The sequence below is a fragment of the Rhinoderma darwinii genome, chromosome 2 (assembly GCF_050947455.1).
Source record: "Rhinoderma darwinii isolate aRhiDar2 chromosome 2, aRhiDar2.hap1, whole genome shotgun sequence".
Classification (NCBI taxonomy): domain Eukaryota; kingdom Metazoa; phylum Chordata; class Amphibia; order Anura; family Rhinodermatidae; genus Rhinoderma; species Rhinoderma darwinii.
The window spans coordinates 16,646,724-16,672,291 of NC_134688.1; the positions used below are offsets into that span (position 1 = coordinate 16,646,724).

Below are 25,568 nucleotides of genomic sequence, written 5' to 3' on the forward strand. Positions count from 1 at the left end.
CGATCGCCTGTAACCGCGCACCGAATTTTGAGGCAGATTTTGACCTGCCCACACTATCTTGCCGCGTTTTTTGCCCGCGGCGATTGAGGACAGCAGACAAAAAAATGCAGCGAAAAATGCATTTTCTGCCTCCCATTGATTTCGATGGGAGGTCAGAGGCGGAACCGCGGCAAGAAAGGACGTGCTGCTTTTTCTTTTTTCCGCGACTGGCTCCCACTGATTTCAGATTACATCAATGGGAGGCGGTTTTGGAAGTTTTTTGGTGCTGATTCTGACGCAGTGTCCGAGTCAATATCAAGGCCCAAAAACTCTGTGAACTGGGCCTTATTGTTAGGGCTTATTCAGACGAACGTGTAATATGTCCGTGCAACGTGCGTGATTTTCACGCGCCTCGCACGGACCTATGTTACTCTATGGGGTCGTGCAGGCTGTCAGTGATTTTCACGCGCCTCGCACGGACCTATGTTACTCTATGGTGCCGTGCAGACTGTCAGTGATTTTCACGCAGCGTGTGTCCGTGTGTCCGCTGCGTAAAACTCACGACATGTCCTTTATTTGTGCATTGTTCGCGCATCACGCACCCATTGAAGTCAATGGGTGCGTGAAAATCACGCCCAGCACTTCCGCAGCAGTATAAACTATGAATGAAAACAGAAAAGCACCACGTGCTACAAACAGAGTGTCATAATGATGGCGGCTGCGCGAAAATCACGTAGCCGCGCATCATACGCTGCTGACACACGGAGCTGTTATGGACCTTTTGCATGCGCAAAACGCCACGTTTTTGCGCACGCAAAAAGCACACGCTTGTGTGAATCCGGCCTTAGGGTAGGAACACACTAGGCATGAACACTGCGGATTTTATGCAACACATTTTATTGTGGAAAATCCGCAGCGTATTACAGTCGCAGCCGAGTGGATGAGATATGAACAAATCTCATCCACACGCTGCAAAAATATTGACCTGCAGTGTGGCTTTTGGCTTTTTAAGCCACAGCGTGTCAATGTATTCTGTGGAATCGCTGCTCCTCTGTTGTGGAAATGCTGCGGTTCTGCCGCAAAAATCACAAATGAGAAAAAAAAAAAGGTACTTTTTTAAATTGATAAAAAAGTTTAGACTTGCCCCGGCCGTAGTCCTGGTGACGCGATCCTCTATTCTTAGCGCAGCCCCGCCTCCTGTCATCACGTTTCATCCCATGTGACTGCTGCAGGTCACATGGTCTACAGCGTCATCCCAGGAGGCGGGGCTACGTTCAGAAGAGAGAGACGAGTCACCTAAAATACGGCCGGGGCAAGTCTAAACTTTTGTTTCCCTGCAGGATTCCCGCAGCGGACACGCCTCACGAAACCTGCGCCACTATTTGGTGCGATTTTGCTGGCGGAATTCCCTGCGGCTACCGGGGCGGATAAGCTGTGTAGTTTTACTCAGCATATCCGCCTAGTGTGTCCCTTATGATGTCGCTCCTGGAGCTGCTGCCGGTCTCTAAATAGGCAGTTGGTCCAGTAGAATTTGGAATTATTTTTTTTGTGAACCAGCTTAAAAAAATACAAAACTTTTGTGTTAGGGCCTGTTCACATCACCGTTCGCTTCCGCTCCGGGGTTCCGTCTGAGATTTCTGTCGGGTGAACCACGCAACGGAAAGTGAAAGTGACAGCACAGCTTCCGTTTCAGTCATCATTGATCTCAATGGTGACGGAAACATCGCTAATGGTTTCCGTTCGTCACCATTCCGGCTGGTTTTCGGACGGAATCAATAGCGTAGTCGACTGCGCTAATGGTGACGGAAACGGAAGCTGTGCTGTCACTTTCACTTTCCGTTGCGGGGTTCACCCGATGGAAACCTCAGACGGAACCCCGGAGCGGAAGCGAACGGTGATGTGAACAGGCCCTAACACAAAAGTTTTGTATTTTTTTAAGCTGGTTCACAAAAAAAAATAATTCCAAATTTTACTGGACCAACTGCCTATTTAGAGACCGGCAGCAGCTCCAGGAGCGACATCATAAGGGACACACTAGGCGGATATGCTGAGTAAAACTACACAGCTTATCCGCCCCGGTAGCCGCAGGGAATTCTGCCCGCAAAACCGCACCAAAGAGTGGCGATTGTTTGGTGAGGCATGTCCGCTGCGGGAATCCTGCAGGGAAAAAAAAGTTTAGACTTGCCCCGGCCGTAGTCCTGGTGACGCGTCTCTCTCTTCTGAACGTAGCCCCGCCTCCTGGGATGACGCTGTAGACCATGTGACCGCTGCAGCAGTCACATGGGATGAAACGTCATGACAGGAGGCGGGGCTGCGCTAAGAATAGAGGATCGCGTCACCAGGACTACGGCCGGGGTAAGTCTAAACTTTTTTATAAATTTTAAAAAGTACCTTTTTTTTTTCTCATTTTGTGATTTTTGCGGCAGAACCGCAGCATTTCCGCAACAGAGGAGCAGCGATTCCACAGAATACATTGACACGCTGCGGCTTAAAAAGCCAAAAGCCACACGGCAGGTCCATTATTTTTGCAGCGTGTGGATGAGATTTGTTCAAATCTCATCCACTCTGCTGCGACTGTGATACGCTGCGGATTCTCCACAATAAAATGTGTTGCATAAAATCCGCAGCGTTCATGCCTAGTGTGTTCCTACCCTAAGGCCGGATTTACACGAGCGTGTGCTTTTTGCGCGCGCAAAAAATGTGGCATTTTGCGCATGCAAAAGCTCCATAACAGCTCCGTGTGTCAGCAGCGTATGATGCGCGGCTGCGTGATTTTCGCGCAGCCGCCATCATTATGACACTCTGTTTGTAGCACGTGGTGCGTTTCTGTTTTCATTCATAGTTTATACGGTTGCGGAAGTGCTGGGCGTGATTTTCACGCACCCATTGACTTCAATGGGTGCGTGATGTGCGAACAATGCACAAATATAGGACATGTCGTGAGTTTTACGCAGCGGACACACGGACACACGCTGCGTGAAAATCACTGACAGTCTGCACGGCCCCATAGAGTAACATAGGTCCGTGGGAGGCGCGTGAAAATCACTGACAGTCTGCACGGCCCCATGGAGTAACATAGGTCCGTGCAAGGCGCGTGAAAATCACGAGCATTGCACGGATGTATTACACGTTCGTCTGAATAAGCCCTAACAATAAGGCCCAGTTCACAGAGTTTTTGGGCGTTGATATTGACTCGGACACTGCGTCAGAATCAGCACCAAAAAACTTCCAAAACCGCCTCCCGTTGATTTAATCTGAAATCAATGGGAGCCAGTCGCGGAAAAAAGAAAAAGCAGCACATCCTTTCTTGACGCGGTTCCGCCTCTGACCTCCCATCGAAATTAATGGGAGGCAGAAAATGCATTTTTCGCTGCGTTTTTTGTCTGCTGTCCTCAATCGCCGCGGGCAAAAAACGCGGCAAGATAGTGTGGGCAGGTCAAAATCTGCCTCAAAATTCTTTAAGGAATTTTGAGGCAGATTTTTTTTTGCCTGCAAAATACTCTGTGTGAACAGGGCCATACATAAACAGCACTTTGAGATAATTTACTCACCGTGTCAGAAGAGCTGCTCCCACTCCAGTCCTCTTCCAGCGATGTCTTCCAGGCGAGGTCTTCGGTCCAGACGTCCAGTCCTTCACCTCCAGCCAGGCTCCAGGTAAGTTTTGTCCATGTGTGTCCGCGGCTGCGCGCGCTTCGTTCGCGGGTGTGCGCGCGGATGATCGCGGGTGCGCGCTTCCGGGCTTTCGCGGGTGCGCGCGCGGGCGGTCTCGAGTGTGGGCGTTCGTGGGTGCGCGCTCGCGAGTGCGCACGCGCGGGAGTTTCCTTGTGCGCGCAATCGGTCGCGCGCGCGGGGGTGGTTTGACGGCCCCCCATGACGAGGGGAGGGGGCCCGCAGCAGCAGCAGCAGCTCACGACATTCTTTTGGTGAAATGTCTTTCCTACCAAAAGAATGTCGCGGCAGTTGCCGGGCCCCCCTTTCAATTAGGTTTGGCCGGGCCCCTCACACCAGTACCCCTAATACCCCCCTGATGGCGGCCCTGCACGGGAGGATCGGACAGGCGCAGCTCTGAAGGTTCGACTGTTCGGCGCCGTCAGGAGAATGTTGTTTGAGTGGGATCGTGGAGGAGGTCTTTGGTGTATGGTCGGGAGACCTTATCACTGGCGCCGCAGGGTGGTCAGCGTGGATGGACACCGCTGGTGAGAGTCGTGGTGATCTGGGTCGAAGGTCCGTGGTTAGGCAGTCGGAGCTTCAGTTGTTGGAGTACACCGGTGGACCACGTGGTCGGGCTTCAGGAAGTGGATTTCTGCCACGGATTCTTTTAAAAATCCATGTTGGATGTACCTAAAGCAAATCCTGAACATGTGAACATAGTCTAAGGCCAGGTTCCCACGTAGCGTAAACGCTGCGGAATTTCCACAACGGAATTCTGTGTGGAAATTCCGCAGCATTTAGGCTGAGTTTACACGGGACAGAAACGCTACGTAAAAGCACGCAGCGTATCCGCTCTGTGCGCCGCAGGGAATTCCGGGCCAAAAACTGCACCAAACTGAGGTGCAGTTTTTTGCCCGGAATGGCCGCTGCGGAAAACTGCAGCACTAGCAGGCCGGCCTCCTGGGATGACGTTTCATCCCATGTGACAACCGCCATAGCCTGTGATTGGCAGCAGTGGTCACATGGGATGAATCGTCATCCCGGGAGGCCGCGCTGGAGGGAGGAACACAGACTTCCGCGTGTCAGGCTTTTTTTTCCTCTGAGTTACGTTTTTTGCGGCGGGATCGCTGCGAACCCGCTGCAAAAAATGCAACAACTGCTATTTGTTGCGGGATTTACCGCCCTACTGAATTCAATGGGGAATTAGCGCAACAAATAAGTAGCGTTTACGCAAATACATTTGACATGCTGAGGAATAATTTTCCGCATCACAGGTAAATTTCGAAGCATTTTTTCCCTCTCATCCCTACATCTCATCCACTTTGCTGCTACTGTATTCTGCTGCGTTTTTTTCTGTCCGCAATTCCGGACGGAAAAAACGCAGCAATTCCGCAATGTGTGAACAAGCCCTTACAGTAGCAGCAAAGTGGATGGGATTCAGAAAATGTCCTGCCCACGCTATGGAAAAAAAATGCAGCGTAAAAGTTAATAAATTGACCTGCGGTCCGCAGCATGTCAATTTATGCTGTGTTTTTATTGATTTTCCGTTGCAGGTTTTCCCCATTGAATTCAATGGGGATGCAAAACCCGCAACAGAAAGCCAAACGTTGCGACATTTGCGGCGTATTTGCAGCGATTACACCGCAAAAATCGCAACTACGGAAAATAAAAAAAAAACATACTTACCCAGAACGCTCTCCTTCTTCCTGCAGTCTGATGTTGCATCCCATGTGACCGCTGCAGCCAAATCACAGGTCACATGGGCTGCAGCGTCACCCAGGAAGGCCGGACCGGACTGCACAGGAGGGACGTGGCGCCATAAAAATGACTTACGTCAGTATGAGCGGTTTTTACCGCTGTTTTCCGCAGCGGATATTACGTCAGAAAAAACGCACCACAATGTGGTGTGGTGTTCGGACGGAATGTCCAGCGGGTTCCAGGTCGGATACGCTGCGTGGTTTTTACGAAGCGTATCCGTCCCGTGGGATCCCGGCCTAAGACTTCTCACAGCTGAGGTTTGTTCTCATCACTTTTTTTCTTATGTTAGCGGGTATACAAGGAAACCTCCCAGCGTGCACGCTAAACATGTGCATAGCGTTACATTAGCTCAATGAAGGCCAAAAGTGTGTCCACACGTGATATTTTTTTTAACATTTAAGCCTATGGGTTAAATATAGACCATAAACGTGATGTGAACAGGTCCTGAGTCTACTACAGTTGTTTCTAGTCTGGACAATGCTCTGTGGACTCCAGACTAATGCATTTTACCTGAATCTCCATTTGCGAGACATTTTTAAGCACCTCAGCCCAGGGGCCACTTCAGCCTCTAGTTTTCTATTTTCTATTCTCAACTGTGGAAACCATAATCTGTGATTATATATAGACTAGGAACTCTAATGCATCACGTTTATGCTGCATTGGACCGGATATAGGTTTGTTTCTATGTATATGTTATAAATGTACATCGTGTAAGATGTTGGAAATGGCCACATAGGTGTCACCCGGCTTTATCAGACACAGATCGAACAAAAACAAACCAAAACACTAAGTTGAATATTCAGAGGCAGTTAAATGTAAGATTTATTTATTTTTATGGCGAATTCTCTTTAAATGTGAAACATCCTGCATTCTTTCATTGAGACACTAGATGGCAGCAGCGCACTTTTCTAATGGTTTCATTACATAGTTACATAGTTACATAGTTAGTACGGCTGAAAAAAGACACATGTCCATCAAGTTCAACCAAGGGAAGGGAAAAGGGAAGGAAAAATTTCTACACATAGGAGCTAATATTTTTTTGTTCTAGGAAATTATCTAACCCTTTTTTAAAGCCATCTACTGTCCCTGCTGTGACCAGCTCCTGCGGTAGGCTATTCCATAAATTCACAGTTCTCACTGTAAAGAAGCCTTGTCGCCTCTGCAGCTTGAACCTTTTTTTCTCCAGACGGAGGGAGTGCCCCCTTGTTTTTTGAGGGGGTTTTACAAGGAACAGGATTTCACCATATTTTTTGTATGTGCCATTAATATATTTATATAAGTTAATCATGTCCCCCCTTAGTCTTCTTTTTTCAAGGCTAAATAGGTTTAATTCTTTCAATCTTTCCTCATAACTTAAATTCTCCATGCCCCTTATTAGCTTCGTTGCTCTTCTTTGTATTTTTTCCAACTCCAGGGCATCCTTTCTATGAACTGGAGCCCAGAACTGAACTGCATATTCTAGATGAGGCCTCACTAATGCTTTGTAAAGTGGCATTATTACATCCCTGTCCCGCGAGTCCATGCCTCTTTTAATACACGACAATATCCTGCTGGCCTTTGAAGCAGCTGATTGACACTGCATGCTGTTATTGAGTTTATGATTTACAAGTACACCCAGATCCTTCTCAACAAGTGAATCCGCCAGTGTAGCGCCCCCTAGGACATATGATGCATGCAGGTTGTTGGTACCAAGATGCATAACTTTACATTTATCTACATTAAACTTCATTTGCCAAGTGGACGCCCAAACACTTAGTTTGTTTAAATCTGCCTGTAATTCATGAACATCTTCCATAGTCTGAACTATATTACATAGCTTGGTGTCATCTGCAAAAATAGAAATAGTGCTATTAATCCCTTCCTCTATATCATTAATAAATAAGTTGAATAATAGTGGTCCCAGCACTGAACCCTGGGGTACACCACTTATAACCGGGGACCATTCAGAGAAGGAATCATTGACCACAACCCTCTGGATACGGTCCTTGAGCCAATTCTCAATCCAATTACAAACTATATTTTCTAAACCTATAGTCCTTAATTTACCCATTAGGCGTCTATGGGGGACAGTGTCAAATGCCTTTGCAAAGTCTAAAAACACTAAATCCACAGCGGCCCCTCTGTCTAGACTTCTGCTCACCTCTTCATAAAAACAGATTAGGTTAGTTTGACAACTTCTGTCCTTAGTAAAACCGTGCTGGCTGTCACTTATAATGCTATTTATTGTCACATAATCCTGTATATAGTCCCTCAATAGCCCCTCAAACATTTTCCCCACGATGGATGTTAAGCTTACTGGTCTATAATTACCCGGGGAAGACCTAGAGCCCTTTTTGAAAATAGGCACCACATTTGCCCTGCGCCAGTCCCTTGGCACTATACCAGTCACTGACATAAAGCAGATACGATGAGGAATTGAAAGATAAAGGGGCAGATTTATTAAGAGCAGCATTTTTATAGATTTGTTGGAGTGTTTTGCGCCAAATTTATTACAAGGCGCATTTTGGACTGACTAAAAGTCAGAAATCAAAATCGACGTCATACAATTTTGCTAAAAAAATGCACTTTTTTTTTCTGTCTTGCACCTTCATAAATTTGTCTAAATCATGGATACCACACCCACTCCCATATGCCCACCTTTTAAAGAGTGCAACAAAAAACGTTACATTTTTGCGCAATTTTGACGCACGCAATGATTTAAGACAAAAACTGGCGCAAATACCTTGATAAGAGTTGGCTCAAAGTATGTGGGCAAGTTGCCAAACATTTAATTATACAAAGTTCCTTTAATCCGGTGTACTCCCATGTGGCTACTCCCACATGCCCACCTTTTAACAAGTGCAGCAAAAAAAGTTACATTTTTGCGCAATTTTGACGCACGCAATGATTTAAGATAAAAACTGGCGTAAATACATTGATAAGTGTGTGCCAAAGTATGTGGGCAAGTTGCCAAACACTTCATTATACAAAATTCCTTTAATCCGATGTTAGTGGAACCTGATAATGTGTCACAGAGTGTGGCGCTATATGAGACAAAATTTAAAATAAAAAAATGATTATAATAATAACATAACACACCTACTACTATTACGTATAATCATTATCATCATCTAATAATAATACAAAAAAATTAAGATCCCCTGTATGTAATGGTGGACATATCAATTGTCATCTGGCTTTATCAGACTCAGATTGAACAAAACCATACCAAAACACAACATAAAATATTGAAAGGCCATTGAATTTAAGTTGTTTTTTTTTTTTAAAGTGGACTGGACAACACCCTGCATTCTCTGATTCAGACACTAGATGGCAGCAGCACACTTTACTATTGCGCAGTGCTTTTCTATTTCATAGGCTCTAGTGAGAAATATAACAGATCAGCTCAAGGGATTTTTTGTTTTTTAATTTTCAGGCTGTGTACCGAAGTAACATCCAATTCAATGTTCCTCTGTCTGAGTGATAGTTCTGAGATATGTCCTCTGTGATTGGGGACACTGCAGCTTTTAAAGCAGGTCAGGACAGCTTGAAATATTGAAGTGCCAAGCAGCTGAACAATTCGAGGGGAAGTTCAGCAGCAGCAAAAATATACAGACAATTGATAAGCGGAAAAGGCCTCAGTTTGTGTAATAAAGTGGCCACAAACCAGATGTTATGGGAGAAAGTCAACTACCTAATGCGAAAAATAGTAGTCTGGCGTTATATAAGATATTTGTGGCATCATATTCTCCACTAGGAATGTCTTTCAAATATCCCTCAATGTCCCTTTAGCATCAAGTATCCTAATTGTAAATATATGGGATCGCTGGTTGGATTTTCCCAACTATGACCAGTCCAAAGCAAAAATCCAACTATGAACATCAATTTTGCATCTCCTCATTGGGATCGGTGTTCTAATTTTTTATTACAGAGCTCCTAATTCCTTATTCCTGTTCACAGCCAAAGAGAAAAATTATAAAATTCTAGCTGCTTGCAGCAACCACTAGGGAGTGCATAGGCACTTATTGACTTCAATGGAAGCTGTTGAAATCTTTATGCAGCAAGCTCCCCCTAGTGGTGGCTGCAGGCAGACAACATTTTGTCATGTAACTATGTCTGTGTAAAGAAAATTAACCAGCGCAGAATTTTGGATCTAGAAACAAAATGATGTTGAAGCTATATTTTAAAAAAGTTTTTTTAATTCATGTATAGAAAGTTCGTTAGGGCAAATACTTATTAGATCTAAATAAGAGGAACTGAATCACAAAGAGGCAGATTTATTAAAACTAGCATTTATACACCAGTCAAAGAAAAAGATCATTGGAGTGGTTTACAGCAAATTTATTAAAAAGCGCATGCATCTTAATAAATTTGATGCATTTTGGACTTCCTGAAAGGCAGAAAATGAAATTCAAGCCATAGAACTGCACCATAAAATGCACCCTTTTTGGATTTTACCTTAATAAATTTGTCTTAAACATAGAGACCACACCCACTCCCACATTTGGCCATGCCCACATTTGTACCTTTTGGCGAGTACAGCACAAAAAATAAAATTCTTGTGCAATTGTGATGCACCTAATGATCTGCAAAAAATGTTGCCGCAGTTTAAGCAAGAGACGGGCCCAAATACATTGAATAATGTTGGCCAAAGTATGTTGGCAAGTTGACAAAAATTTCACTTTACTAAATTATTTAGTCTAGTATTCGTGGATTTAATCTAGTATTTCTATATATACATTTATACAACTCACTAGTAAAGGTATAGAAAATGCAGAAAGAAAGTCCAAAATCAAACGTTAATAAACTATCTGCTACCATGTCCTAAGATAATGGCAAATAAAAAAGCAACTGCATCTTAACCTACCAGTGGAATAGATAAATTGGAGCTAGGGTCACATTTTTGCACACTGTACTTGCCGACTTAAAATAATAATTTTCAGGGAGACTTGTGTTTTGTACGAATTATGTGCACTATGAAAAAGTTTTAATATGTAAACCCCATTCAAATGTATTCACCACAAATTATTTACACCACTATAGAATTAAAGAGTATCCGTCAGCTCTCCTGTGTGGTGTAATATAGAGGAGCTGTCAGTTCTCCTGTGTGGTGTAGTATAGAGGATATGTCAGCTCTCCTGTGTGGTGTAGTATAGGGGATCTGTCAGTTCTCCTGTGAGGTGTAGTATAGAGGATCTGTCAGCTCTCCTGTGTGATGTAGTATAGAGGATCTGTCAGCTCTCCTGTGTGGTGTAGTATAGAGGATCTGTCAGCTCTCCTGTGTGGTGCAGTATAGAGGATCTGTCAGCTCTCCTGTGTGGTGTAGTATAGAGGATCTGTCAGCTCTCCTGTGTGGTGCAGTATAGAGGATCTGTCAGCTCTCCTGTGTGGTGTATTATAGAGGATCTGTCAGCTCTCCTGTGTGGTGTAGTATAGAGGATCTGTCAGCTCTCCTGTGTGGTGTAGTATAGAGGATCTGTCAGCTCTCCTGTGTGGTGCAGTATAGAGGATCTGTCAGCTCTCCTGTGTGGTGTAGTATAGAGGATCTGTCAGCTCTCCTGTGTGGTGTAGTATAGAGATCTGTCAGCTCTCCTGTGTGGTGCAGTATAGAAGATCTGTCAGCTCTCCTGTGTGGTGTAATATAGAGGATCTGTCAGCACTCCTGTGTGGTGTAGTATAGAGGAGCTGTCATTTCTCCTGTGTGGTTTAGTATAGACGATCTGTCAGTTCTCCTGTGTGGTGTAGTATAGAAGATCTGTCAGCTCTCCTGTGTGGTGTAGTATAAAAGAGCGGTCAGTTCTACTTTGTGGTGTAGTATAGAGGATCTGTCAGCTCTCCTGTGTGGTGTAGTATAGAGGATCTGTCAGCTCTCCTGTGTAGTGCAGTATAGAGGATCTGTCAGCTCTCCTGTGTGGTGTAATATAGAGGATCTGTCAGTTCTCCTGCGTGGTGCAGTATAGAGGATCTGTCAGCTCTCCTGTGTGGTGTAGTATAGAGGATCTGTCAATTCTCCTGTGTGGTGCAGTATAGAGGATCTGTCAGCTCTCCTGTGTGGTGTAATATAGAGGATCTGTCAGTTCTCCTGTGTGGTGTAGTATCGAGGTTCTCTTGTGTGGTGTAGTATAGAGGATCTGTCAGCTCTCCTGTGTGGTGTATTATAGAGGATCTGTCAGTTCTCCTGTGTGGTGTAGTATAGAGGATCTGTTAGCTCTCCTGTGTGGTGTAGTATAGGGGATATGTCTGCTCTTCTGTGTGGTATACTATAGAGTATCTGTCAGTTCTCCTGTGTGATATAGTATAGAGGATCTGTCAGCTCTCCTGTGTGGTGCAGTATAGAGGATCTGTCAGCTCTCCTGTGTGGTGTAGTATAGAGGATCTGTCAGTTCTCCAGTGTGGTGCAGTATAGAGGATCTGTCAGTTCTCCTGTGTGGTGTAATATAGAGGATCTGTCAGTTCTCCTGTGTGGTGTAGTATCGAGGTTCTCCTGTGTGGTGTAGAATAGAGGATCTGTCAGCTCTCCTGTGTGGTGTATTATAGAGGATCTGTCAGTTCTCCTGTGTGGTGTAGTATAGAGGATCTGTCAGCTCTCCTGTGCGGTGTAGTATAGGGGATATGTCTGCTCTTCTGTGTGGTATACTATAGAGTATCTGTCAGTTCTCCTGTGTGATATAGTATAGAGGATCTGTCAGCTCTCCTGTGTGGTGTAGTATAGAGGAGCTTTTAGCTCTCCTGTGTGGTGTAGTATAGAGGATCTGTCAGCTCTCATGTGTGGTGTAGTATAGAGAATCTGTCAGCTCTCCTGTGTGGTGTAGTATAGAGGAGCTTTCAGTTCTCCTCTGTGGTGTAGTATAGAGGATCTGTCAGCTCTCCTGTGTGGTGTAAAATAGAGGAGCTGTCAGTTCTCCTGTGTGGTGCAGTATAGAGGATCTTTCAGCTCTCCTGTGTGGTGCAGTATAGAGGATCTGTCAGTACTCCTGTGTGGTGTAGTATAGAGGATCTGTCAGCTCTCCTGTGTGGTATAGTATAAAGGATCTGTCAGCTCTCCTGTGTGGAGTAGTATAGAGGATCTGTCAGTTCTCCTGTGTGGTGTAGTATAGAGGATATGTAAGCTCTCTGTGGCTGCGGACTGTCAGCTCCAATCTCCCCCTGACAGCCGCAGCCACGAGTCGGCAAGCGCTGGCCCCAGCCTCCTCCTCAGGAGACGCCGGCGCTCGTTTCCACTCACCTCAGCCAGATCCATAGGGTGCGCGCGCTCGCTCGTGCCCACTCTTAAAGTCAGTGAATACCCTGGACTATAAGAGGGGTCCAGCCCCCTGCTTTGATGCCTGAACGTTGTTGTTGTTTCCCTAGTTTGTCTATGCAATGGTCTCAAAGTGTGTTCCTGTTCTCTGCATTCCATACTATCCTGGTCGAGTACTGTGCTGAGCCAAAGTCGTGCCGTGCTGTATACCACGCCTGACCTGCTTCACCTCACCTGACGTCTACCTGCTGCCTAGTCCCAGCTGAGCCTGCCTTGCTACTGTCCGAGCTCCCACAGGTACCTATACGAACTATAGACATTTACCTGTGCCCTGTTGGCCAGCTGCCATACCGCTAAAGTGGTACGGCCCAGTGGGTCCACAGACCATTCGTGACAGTAGTTTAGTATAGAGGACCTGTCAGTTCCCCTTTGTGGTGTAGTATAGCGGATCTGTCAGCTCCCCTGTGTGGTGTATAGAGGATCTGTCAGCTCTCCTGTGTGGTTTAGTATAGAGGATCTGTCAGTTCTCCTGTGTGGTGTATAGAGGATCTGTCAGCTCTCCTGTGTGGTTTACTATAGAGGAGCTGTCAGCTGTCCTGTGTGGTGTAGTATAGAGGAGCTGTCAGGTCTCCTGTGTGGTGTAGTATATAGGAACTGTCATCTCTGCTGTGTGGTGTAGTATAGAGGAGCTGTCAGCTCTCCTGTGTAGTGCAGTATAGAGGATCTGTCAGTTCTGTGTGATGTAGTATAGAGGATCTGTCAGTTCTCCTGTGTGGTGTAGTATACAGGAGCTTTCACCTCTCCTGTGAGGTGTAGTATAGAGGATCTGTCAGCTCTCCTGTGTGGTGTAGTATAGAGGAGCTGTCAGCTCTCCTGTGTGGTGTAGTATAGAGGATCTGTTAGTTCTCCTGTGTGGTGTAGTATAGAGGATCTGTCAGCTCTCCTGTGTGGTGTAGTATAGATGATCTGTCAGCTCTCCTGTGTGGTGTAGTATAGAGGATCTGTCAGCTCTCCTGTGTGGTGTAGTATAGAGGAGCTGTCAGCTCCCGTGTGTGGTTTAGTATAGAGGAGCTGTCAGTTCTCCTGTGTGGTGTAGTATAGAGGATCTGTCAGCTCTCCTGTGTGGTATAGTATAGAGGATCTGTCAGTTCTCCTGTGTGGTGTAGTATAGAGGAGCTGTCAGCTCCCGTGTGTGGTGTAGTATAGAGGAGCTGTCAGTTCTCCTGTGTGGTGTAGTATAGAGGATCTGTCAGCTCTCCTGTGTGGTGTAGTATAGAGGACCTGTCAGTTCCCCTTTGTGGTGTAGTATAGCGGATCTGTCAGCTCCCCTGTGTGGTGTATAGAGGATCTGTCAGCTCTCCTGTGTGGTTTAGTATAGAGTATCTGTCAGTTCTCCTGTGTGGTTTAGTATAGAGGAGCTGTCAGCTGTCCTGTGTGGTGTAGTATAGAGGAGCTGTCAGGTCTCCTGTGTGGTGTAGTATAGAGGAGCTGTCAGGTCTCCTGTGTGGTGTAGTATATAGGAACTGTCATCTCTGCTGTGTGGTGTAGTATAGAGGAGCTGTCAGCTCTCCTGTGTAGTGCGGTATAGAGGATCTGTCAGTTCTGTGTGATGTAGTATAGAGGATCTGTCAGTTCTCCTGTGTGGTGTAGTATACAGGAGCTTTCACCTCTCCTGTGAGGTGTAGTATAGAGGAGCTGTCAGCTCCCGTGTGTGGTGTAGTATAGAGGAGCTGTCAGTTCTCCTGTGTGGTGTAGTATAGAGGATCTGTCAGTTCTCCTGTGTGGTGTAGCATAGAGGATCTGTCAGCTCTCCTGTGCGGTGTAGTATAGAGGATCTGTTAGCTCTCCTGTGTGGTGTAGTATAGGGGATATGTCTGCTCTTCTGTGTGGTATACTATAGAGTATCTGTCAGTTCTCCTGTGTGATATAGTATAGAGGATCTGTCAGCTCTTCTGTGTGGTGCAGTATAGAGGATCTGTCAGCTCTCCTGTGTGGTGTAGTATAGAGGATCTGTCAGTTCTCCAGTGTGGTGCAGTATAGAGGATCTGTCAGCTCTCCTGTGTGGTGTAATATAGAGGATCTGTCAGTTCTCCTGTGTGGTGTAGTATCGAGGTTCTCCTGTGTGGTGTAGTATAGAGGATCTGTCAGCTCTCCTGTGTGGTGTATTATAGAGGATCTGTCAGTTCTCCTGTGTGGTGTAGTATAGAGGATCTGTCAGCTCTCCTGTGCGGTGTAGTATAGGGGATATGTCTGCTCTTCTGTGTGGTATACTATAGAGTATCTGTCAGTTCTCCTGTGTGATATAGTATAGAGGATCTGTCAGCTCTCCTGTGTGGTGTAGTATAGAGGAGCTTTTAGATCTCTTGTGTGGTGTAGTATAGAGGATCTGTCAGCTCTCCTGTGTGGTGTAGTATAGAGAATCTGTCAGCTCTCCTGTGTGGTGTAGTATAGAGGAGTTTTCAGTTCTCCTCTGTGGTGTAGTATAGAGGATCTGTCAGCTCTCCTGTGTGGTGTAAAATAGAGGAGCTGTCAGTTCTCCTGTGTGGTGCAGTATAGAGGATCTTTCAGCTCTCCTGTGTGGTGCAGTATAGAGGATCTGTCAGTACTCCTGTGTGGTGTAGTATAGAGGATCTGTCAGCTCTCCTGTGTGGTATAGTATAAAGGATCTGTCAGCTCTCCTGTGTGGAGTAGTATAGTGGATCTGTCAGTTCTCCTGTGTGGTGTAGTATAGAGGATATGTAAGCTCTCTGTGGCTGCGGACTGTCAGCTCCAATCTCCCCCTGACAGCCGCAGCCACGAGTCGGCAAGTGCTGGCCCCAGCCTCCTCCTCATGAGACGCCGGCGCTCGTTTCCACTCACCTCAGCCAGATCCGTAGGGTGCGCGCGCTCGCTCGTGCCCACTCTTAAAGTCAGTGAATACCCTGGACTATAAGAGGGGTCCAGCCCCCTGCTTTGATGCCTGAACGTTGTTGTTGTTTCCCTAGTTTGTCTATGCAATGGTCTCAAAGTGTGCTCCTGTTCTCTGCATTCCATACTATCCTGGTCGAGTACTGTGCTGAGCCAAAGTCGTGCCGTGCTGTATACCACGCCTGACCTGCTTCACCTCACCTGACGTCTACCTGCTGCCTAGTCCCAGCTGAGCCTGCCTTGCTACTGTCCGAGCTCCCACAGGTACCTATACGAACTATAGACATTTACCTGTGCCCTGTTGGCCAGCTGCCATACCGCTAAAGTGGTACGGCCCAGTGGGTCCACAGACCATTCGTGACAGTAGTTTAGTATAGAGGACCTGTCAGTTCCCCTTTGTGGTGTAGTATAGCGGATCTGTCAGCTCCCCTGTGTGGTGTATAGAGGATCTGTCAGCTCTCCTGTGTGGTTTAGTATAGAGGATCTGTCAGTTCTCCTGTGTGGTGTATAGAGGATCTGTCAGCTCTCCTGTGTGGTTTACTATAGAGGAGCTGTCAGCTGTCCTGTGTGGTGTAGTATAGAGGAGCTGTCAGGTCTCCTGTGTGGTGTAGTATATAGGAACTGTCATCTCTGCTGTGTGGTGTAGTATAGAGGAGCTGTCAGCTCTCCTGTGTAGTGCAGTATAGAGGATCTGTCAGTTCTGTGTGATGTAGTATAGAGGATCTGTCAGTTCTCCTGTGTGGTGTAGTATACAGGAGCTTTCACCTCTCCTGTGAGGTGTAGTATAGAGGATCTGTCAGCTCTCCTGTGTGGTGTAGTATAGAGGAGCTGTCAGCTCTCCTGTGTGGTGTAGTATAGAGGATCTGTTAGTTCTCCTGTGTGGTGTAGTATAGAGGATCTGTCAGCTCTCCTGTGTGGTGTAGTATAGATGATCTGTCAGCTCTCCTGTGTGGTGTAGTATAGAGGATCTGTCAGCTCTCCTGTGTGGTGTAGTATAGAGGAGCTGTCAGCTCCCGTGTGTGGTGTATTATAGAGGAGCTGTCAGTTCTCCTGTGTGGTGTAGTATAGAGGATCTGTCAGCTCTCCTGTGTGGTATAGTATAGAGGATCTGTCAGTTCTCCTGTGTGGTGTAGTATAGAGGAGCTGTCAGCTCCCGTGTGTGGTGTAGTATAGAGGAGCTGTCAGTTCTCCTGTGTGGTGTAGTATAGAGGATCTGTCAGTTCTCCTGTGTGGTGTAGCATAGAGGATCTGTCAGCTCTCCTGTGCGGTGTAGTATAGAGGATCTGTTAGCTCTCCTGTGTGGTGTAGTATAGGGGATATGTCTGCTCTTCTGTGTGGTATACTATAGAGTATCTGTCAGTTCTCCTGTGTGATATAGTATAGAGGATCTGTCAGCTCTTCTGTGTGGTGCAGTATAGAGGATCTGTCAGCTCTCCTGTGTGGTGTAGTATAGAGGATCTGTCAGCTCTCCTGTGTGGTGTATTATAGAGGATCTGTCAGTTCTCCTGTGTGGTGTAGTATAGAGGATCTGTCAGCTCTTCTGTGTGGTGCAGTATAGAGGATCTGTCAGCTCTCCTGTGTGGTGTAGTATAGAGGATCTGTCAGTTCTCCAGTGTGGTGCAGTATAGAGGATCTGTCAGCTCTCCTGTGTGGTGTAATATAGAGGATCTGTCAGTTCTCCTGTGTGGTGTAGTATCGAGGTTCTCCTGTGTGGTGTAGTATAGAGGATCTGTCAGCTCTCCTGTGTGGTGTATTATAGAGGATCTGTCAGTTCTCCTGTGTGGTGTAGTATAGAGGATCTGTCAGCTCTCCTGTGCGGTGTAGTATAGGGGATATGTCTGCTCTTCTGTGTGGTATACTATAGAGTATCTGTCAGTTCTCCTGTGTGATATAGTATAGAGGATCTGTCAGCTCTCCTGTGTGGTGTAGTATAGAGGAGCTTTTAGCTCTCTTGTGTGGTGTAGTATAGAGGATCTGTCAGCTCTCCTGTGTGGTGTAGTATAGAGAATCTGTCAGCTCTCCTGTGTGGTGTAGTATAGAGGAGTTTTCAGTTCTCCTCTGTGGTGTAGTATAGAGGATCTGTCAGCTCTCCTGTGTGGTGTAAAATAGAGGAGCTGTCAGTTCTCCTGTGTGGTGCAGTATAGAGGATCTTTCAGCTCTCCTGTGTGGTGCAGTATAGAGGATCTGTCAGTACTCCTGTGTGGTGTAGTATAGAGGATCTGTCAGCTCTCCTGTGTGGTATAGTATAAAGGATCTGTCAGCTCTCCTGTGTGGAGTAGTATAGTGGATCTGTCAGTTCTCCTGTGTGGTGTAGTATAGAGGATATGTAAGCTCTCTGTGGCTGCGGACTGTCAGCTCCAATCTCCCCCTGACAGCCGCAGCCACGAGTCGGCAAGTGCTGGCCCCAGCCTCCTCCTCATGAGACGCCGGCGCTCGTTTCCACTCACCTCAGCCAGATCCGTAGGGTGCGCGCGCTCGCTCGTGCCCACTCTTAAAGTCAGTGAATACCCTGGACTATAAGAGGGGTCCAGCCCCCTGCTTTGATGCCTGAACGTTGTTGTTGTTTCCCTAGTTTGTCTATGCAATGGTCTCAAAGTGTGCTCCTGTTCTCTGCATTCCATACTATCCTGGTCGAGTACTGTGCTGAGCCAAAGTCGTGCCGTGCTGTATACCACGCCTGACCTGCTTCACCTCACCTGACGTCTACCTGCTGCCTAGTCCCAGCTGAGCCTGCCTTGCTACTGTCCGAGCTCCCACAGGTACCTATACGAACTATAGACATTTACCTGTGCCCTGTTGGCCAGCTGCCATACCGCTAAAGTGGTACGGCCCAGTGGGTCCACAGACCATTCGTGACAGTAGTTTAGTATAGAGGACCTGTCAGTTCCCCTTTGTGGTGTAGTATAGCGGATCTGTCAGCTCCCCTGTGTGGTGTATAGAGGATCTGTCAGCTCTCCTGTGTGGTTTAGTATAGAGGATCTGTCAGTTCTCCTGTGTGGTGTATAGAGGATCTGTCAGCTCTCCTGTGTGGTTTACTATAGAGGAGCTGTCAGCTGTCCTGTGTGGTGTAGTATAGAGGAGCTGTCAGGTCTCCTGTGTGGTGTAGTATATAGGAACTGTCATCTCTGCTGTGTGGTGTAGTATAGAGGAGCTGTCAGCTCTCCTGTGTAGTGCAGTATAGAGGATCTGTCAGTTCTGTGTGATGTAGTATAGAGGATCTGTCAGTTCTCCTGTGTGGTGTAGTATACAGGAGCTTTCACCTCTCCTGTGAGGTGTAGTATAGAGGATCTGTCAGCTCTCCTGTGTGGTGTAGTATAGAGGAGCTGTCAGCTCTCCTGTGTGGTGTAGTATAGAGGATCTGTTAGTTCTCCTGTGTGGTGTAGTATAGAGGATCTGTCAGCTCTCCTGTGTGGTGTAGTATAGATGATCTGTCAGCTCTCCTGTGTGGTGTAGTATAGAGGATCTGTCAGCTCTCCTGTGTGGTGTAGTATAGAGGAGCTGTCAGCTCCCGTGTGTGGTGTATTATAGAGGAGCTGTCAGTTCTCCTGTGTGGTGTAGTATAGAGGATCTGTCAGCTCTCCTGTGTGGTATAGTATAGAGGATCTGTCAGTTCTCCTGTGTGGTGTAGTATAGAGGAGCTGTCAGCTCCCGTGTGTGGTGTAGTATAGAGGAGCTGTCAGTTCTCCTGTGTGGTGTAGTATAGAGGATCTGTCAGTTCTCCTGTGTGGTGTAGCATAGAGGATCTGTCAGCTCTCCTGTGCGGTGTAGTATAGAGGATCTGTTAGCTCTCCTGTGTGGTGTAGTATAGGGGATATGTCTGCTCTTCTGTGTGGTATACTATAGAGTATCTGTCAGTTCTCCTGTGTGATATAGTATAGAGGATCTGTCAGCTCTTCTGTGTGGTGCAGTATAGAGGATCTGTCAGCTCTCCTGTGTGGTGTAGTATAGAGGATCTGTCAGCTCTCCTGTGTGGTGTATTATAGAGGATCTGTCAGTTCTCCTGTGTGGTGTAGTATAGAGGATCTGTCAGCTCTTCTGTGTGGTGCAGTATAGAGGATCTGTCAGCTCTCCTGTGTGGTGTAGTATAGAGGATCTGTCAGTTCTCCAGTGTGGTGCAGTATAGAGGATCTGTCAGCTCTCCTGTGTGGTGTAATATAGAGGATCTGTCAGTTCTCCTGTGTGGTGTAGTATCGAGGTTCTCCTGTGTGGTGTAGTATAGAGGATCTGTCAGCTCTCCTGTGTGGTGTATTATAGAGGATCTGTCAGTTCTCCTGTGTGGTGTAGTATAGAGGATCTGTCAGCTCTCCTGTGCGGTGTAGTATAGGGGATATGTCTGCTCTTCTGTGTGGTATACTATAGAGTATCTGTCAGTTCTCCTGTGTGATATAGTATAGAGGATCTGTCAGCTCTCCTGTGTGGTGTAGTATAGAGGAGCTTTTAGCTCTCTTGTGTGGTGTAGTATAGAGGATCTGTCAGCTCTCCTGTGTGGTGTAGTATAGAGAATCTGTCAGCTCTCCTGTGTGGTGTAGTATAGAGGAGTTTTCAGTTCTCCTCTGTGGTGTAGTATAGAGGATCTGTCAGCTCTCCTGTGTGGTGTAAAATAGAGGAGCTGTCAGTTCTCCTGTGTGGTGCAGTATAGAGGATCTTTCAGCTCTCCTGTGTGGTGCAGTATAGAGGATCTGTCAGTACTCCTGTGTGGTGTAGTATAGAGGATCTGTCAGCTCTCCTGTGTGGTATAGTATAAAGGATCTGTCAGCTCTCCTGTGTGGAGTAGTATAGTGGATCTGTCAGTTCTCCTGTGTGGTGTAGTATAGAGGATATGTAAGCTCTCTGTGGCTGCGGACTGTCAGCTCCAATCTCCCCCTGACAGCCGCAGCCACGAGTCGGCAAGTGCTGGCCCCAGCCTCCTCCTCATGAGACGCCGGCGCTCGTTTCCACTCACCTCAGCCAGATCCGTAGGGTGCGCGCGCTCGCTCGTGCCCACTCTTAAAGTCAGTGAATACCCTGGACTATAAGAGGGGTCCAGCCCCCTGCTTTGATGCCTGAACGTTGTTGTTGTTTCCCTAGTTTGTCTATGCAATGGTCTCAAAGTGTGTTCCTGTTCTCTGCATTCCATACTATCCTGGTCGAGTACTGTGCTGAGCCAAAGTCGTGCCGTGCTGTATACCACGCCTGACCTGCTTCACCTCACCTGATGTCTACCTGCTGCCTAGTCCCAGCTGAGCCTGCCTTGCTACTGTCCGAGCTCCCACAGGTACCTATACGAACTATAGACATTTACCTGTGCCCTGTTGGCCAGCTGCCATACCGCCAAAGTGGTACGGCCCAGTGGGTCCACAGACCATTCGTGACAGTAGTTTAGTATAGAGGACCTGTCAGTTCCCCTTTGTGGTGTAGTATAGCGGATCTGTCAGCTCCCCTGTGTGGTGTATAGAGGATCTGTCAGCTCTCCTGTGTGGTTTAGTATAGAGGATCTGTCAGTTCTCCTGTGTGGTGTATAGAGGATCTGTCAGCTCTCCTGTGTGGTTTAGTATAGAGGAGCTGTCAGCTGTCCTGTGTGGTGTAGTATAGAGGAGCTGTCAGGTCTCCTGTGTGGTGTAGTATATAGGAACTGTCATCTCTGCTGTGTGGTGTAGTATAGAGGAGCTGTCAGCTCTCCTGTGTAGTGCAGTATAGAGGATCTGTCAGTTCTGTGTGATGTAGTATAGAGGATCTGTCAGTTCTCCTGTGTGGTGTAGTATACAGGAGCTTTCACCTCTCCTGTGAGGTGTAGTATAGAGGATCTGTCAGCTCTCCTGTGTGGTGTAGTATAGAGGAGCTGTCAGCTCTCCTGTGTGGTGTAGTATAGAGGATCTGTTAGTTCTCCTGTGTGGTGTAGTATAGAGGATCTGTCAGCTCTCCTGTGTGGTGTAGTATAGATGATCTGTCAGCTCTCCTGTGTGGTGTAGTATAGAGGATCTGTCAGCTCTCCTGTGTGGTGTAGTATAGAGGAGCTGTCAGCTCCCGTGTGTGGTGTAGTATAGAGGAGCTGTCAGTTCTCCTGTGTGGTGTAGTATAGAGGATCTGTCAGCTCTCCTGTGTGGTATAGTATAGAGGATCTGTCAGTTCTCCTGTGTGGTGTAGTATAGAGGAGCTGTCAGCTCCCGTGTGTGGTGTAGTATAGAGGAGCTGTCAGTTCTCCTGTGTGGTGTAGTATAGAGGATCTGTCAGCTCTCCTGTGTGGTGTAGTATGGAGGATCTTGTATTATAGATTATTATATTATGGATTCTTACCTGGAAATTTCAGTCTCTGGAAGCAGACCTCCGTGGAAATGAGGATACGGAGATGTGAGAAGGAAGCTTTTGTCACATTCAACTGGAGAATAGTGTCTCGGAGAGGAAATTTTGTCACTGAGTTTGTTGACAGTGCTGTATACAGGCTCTGGAGACCTAAAGTAAAAAAGAGGAAGGACCGTTACAATAAAGTAAATAATGTCCTTAAAACGTTTCTGACATAACACTTCAAGAGCTGTGTAATACAATTATTTATGACTGGAAAAGCATTTACCACTTGGGGGTGCCCATTGCATACTGATTTAACACGGAGTTCAATGTGAGCTGTATAAATACTTATGCAGTTAGCTCCCTCTAGTGGTGGCAGCACGCAGATAGAATTTTATTAGATGTCATGTGGTTCACGCTATATTTATGCCATGTGCACATCCGTGATCTAAGAGCTTAGCCTCCCAAAAAGAACATCGGCTTGTGTGCAATGACGGTACCATCGTTCAGGTTTGCGTCACATTTGGCACAGCACTACTACGAAATATGAACAACTCAGCCTATCAGTTAAAATGTACTCAAATGACGATGTAATCCCATAATTCATCCATATTGAAACAGATTTTCTGTAAATTGTCAGTTTTCCTTGTTGACACAAACTTCTAAAAATGTGTCAAATGGACGCCCCTTTAAATTGATTGTCACAATCTTAAAAAAAAGAAATACACGAGACTCACACTAAAACCAATAACCTTGTAAAAAAATAAAAATGTGGATTTGTCCGCAGGATCCTGTGAGATGTTTTAGTTTAGTGTCTAAATTTAGCTGGAATTACAGGTCCAATTCTTCTCCAGCGTTGAATGTGAATTAGCGCTTTGGAGCTCTCTCGCCCAATCATATTCATGAAAGCTCCTTTTTCAGTTTAGGGGCTCATTCACGCGGCACGGCCTTGTTCGAGGTGCCAGTTCGGCGGCACTTCGGGCACCTATGGCTCTGTACTACAGCGTTATAGGCGCTCCATGGTGCTTCCGTAGGGCGCTAGAAGCAATGGGAATATGACATGCAATGGAACGGCACATAAAAAAAAAATTCTGTCGGATTTATGATAAATAACCCTTTGTACGCTACCATAGGAAATCAGGAGATATAGAGGGGTCCTATAGACTATAGGGTGCATAGTACAGCTCCATATAACACTGAGCCACATGCAACCGATCTGGCGCTTCAATTTTCCCCTGTTGTTCTGATCCTCTGACGAAGTAGAACAACGGAAAACAGAACACAGATGTGAACAGAGCCTAACGTGCAGATCCACCACAGAATCCGCAAGTCGAGACAAATAAACATTTTAGCCCTCTGTTAAACGTGTCTATAGGGTTCCATTATATCGAGGGAGGCGTAGTATACTTCAAATATACCATTTTTTTCTGAATAGAATAGCGCAGACGACTATGTTATTCTATTTAGCAGCATTCAGTAAAAAAACAAATACGTTTAACGAATGCCATGACAACCTATGGGTGACGGATGTCCCTATATGGCTTCCATCACTGCTGCGGCTGCTGTGATTTGTCTCCCAGTATTTCTCTCCACGATGTCCCCGGTCTCCATGTATCGAAGATGCCAGACCAAAGTTTAGCGATGCTGTCCTGCCAGGAGATGGATAAGTTCTACCAAACCACTTACATCCGCAGCTACGGGAATTTGGTTTGCTGTGAGCGATCGTCACCATTATCAACATGTTGTGCTTCATCCAGTCCTACTGGATAGAGGTTGGAAGGGACATCCCTCAGGCCGGCTATTGAAGACTCCTCCACTATTGTATCGGCAGCAGTTTCACGGCCTGCGGGGTGTCAACGCTGCGTTTTATCTCCGCCGGCGAAGCTACGTCACTAGAGCTTCCCTGAAACGGAGCATACTCCAAGGAAGTTGCAGTGACGTAGCTTCCCCAGCACCCCAATGGCCCGTAGTTGTGGATATAAATGGCATAGTAGAACTTGTTCGCCTTCTAGGGGGACAGCATCGCTAAGCTTGGGTCTGGGGTCTTCGAGAAGGGTGCACCGCGTTGGGGTATACTGGGAGATAAAGCACTGCAGCACGGAGAGAGACTGATGCTACTTCGAAGATACAGCGTGTCATGGCGTTCCCTTTCTGCTCACACCTGAACCGTCCTCCGAGCTCTCTTTTGGATCCCAGACGGGCTGGGTGTCCTCTGCTGCATCGGGAAGCTCCAGTGATAAACGTCTATATATGGAGTGTTACGTCACTGGAGCTTCCCAACGTACATATTAAACGGAGGCTGTGACAGATGCCCAAGAGTGACATCCGACACCAGTAGGTTATAATGATGTTTCCGTTTAACAGATAAATCATGAAAAGGGTCATGAGTGTTCATGACGTAACCATTAAAGAGATATCATTGTAGCCTGTGGGTGATGGAGGTCACTGTTGGGCCTCCGTCATAGACTCAGTTTATTGTATACGCCGGTTTCCGTACAACCGTACTCCAGCGATGACCATCACAAGCAGCAGCAACCACATGTGACAACATATCACCACCGGGTGTACAGGGACCAGTAGGGGCCAGGGAAGGGTGGCCATGAGAGGTTAGTCTAGTATACTTTTTTAATACATTTTTAAGAAGCGCGGCTGTTTTCCAAAGGGAAATCCGCCCCAAAATCTAATCTTCACGATTTGGTGTGGTAAATTTCCACAACAAATCCGCTATGTGTGAACTCATAAGGCTTATGTAACATACACTGTAACATACACTCAGCCATGTGAGCAGGACAAAGCACAGACGTAACTTACATAGTTACATAGTTACATAGTTACATAGTTAGTACGGCTGAAAAAAGACACATGTCCATCAAGTTCAACCAAGGGAAGGGAAAAGGGAAGAAAAAATTTCTACACATAGGAGCTAATATTTTTTTGTTCTAGGAAATTATCTAACCCTTTTTTAAAGCCATCTACTGTCCCTGCTGTGACCAGCTCCTGCGGTAGGCTATTCCATAAATTCACAGTTCTCACTGTAAAGAAGCCTTGTCGCCTCTGCAGCTTGAACCTTTTTTTCTCCAGACGGAGGGAGTGCCCCCTTGTTTTTTGAGGGGGTTTTACAAGGAACAGGATTTCACCATATTTTTTGTATGTGCCATTAATATATTTATATAAGTTAATCATGTCCCCCCTTAGTCGTCTTTTTTCAAGGCTAAATAGGTTTAATTCTTTCAATCTTTCCTCATAACTTAAATTCTCCATGCCCCTTATTAGCTTCGTTGCTCTTCTTTGTATTTTTTCCAACTCCAGGGCATCCTTTCTATGAACTGGAGCCCAGAACTGAACTGCATATTCTAGATGAGGCCTCACTAATGCTTTGTAAAGTGGCATTATTACATCCCTGCCCCGCGAGTCCATGCCTCTTTTAATACACGACAATATCCTGCTGGCCTTTGAAGCAGCTGATTGACACTGCATGCTGTTATTGAGTTTATGATTTACAAGTACACCCAGATCCTTCTCAACAAGTGAATCCGCCAGTGTAGCGCCCCCTAGGACATATGATGCATGCAGGTTGTTGGTACCAAGATGCATAACTTTACATTTATCTACATTAAACTTCATTTGCCAAGTGGACGCCCAAACACTTAGTTTGTTTAAATCTGCCTGTAATTCATGAACATCTTCCATAGTCTGAACTATATTACATAGCTTGGTGTCATCTGCAAAAATAGAAATAGTGCTATTAATCCCTTCCTCTATATCATTAATAAATAAGTTGAATAATAGTGGT

At 46.3% G+C, this 25,568-nt stretch overlaps 1 protein-coding gene across 10 annotated transcripts in view; it reads right to left on the minus strand.

Moving 5' to 3' along the window:
* The window catches only part of DLG2 (discs large MAGUK scaffold protein 2), a 1,355,189-nt gene that overhangs the window by 466,874 nt on the left and 862,747 nt on the right, over positions 1–25,568 (minus strand). For all 10 annotated transcript variants that reach the window (XM_075851397.1, XM_075851403.1, XM_075851399.1 and 7 more), the window contains one exon: positions 21,788–21,943. In XM_075851397.1, coding sequence (XP_075707512.1) covers positions 21,788–21,943 — 156 coding nt within the window. The remainder of the gene's footprint in view (positions 1–21,787; positions 21,944–25,568) is intronic.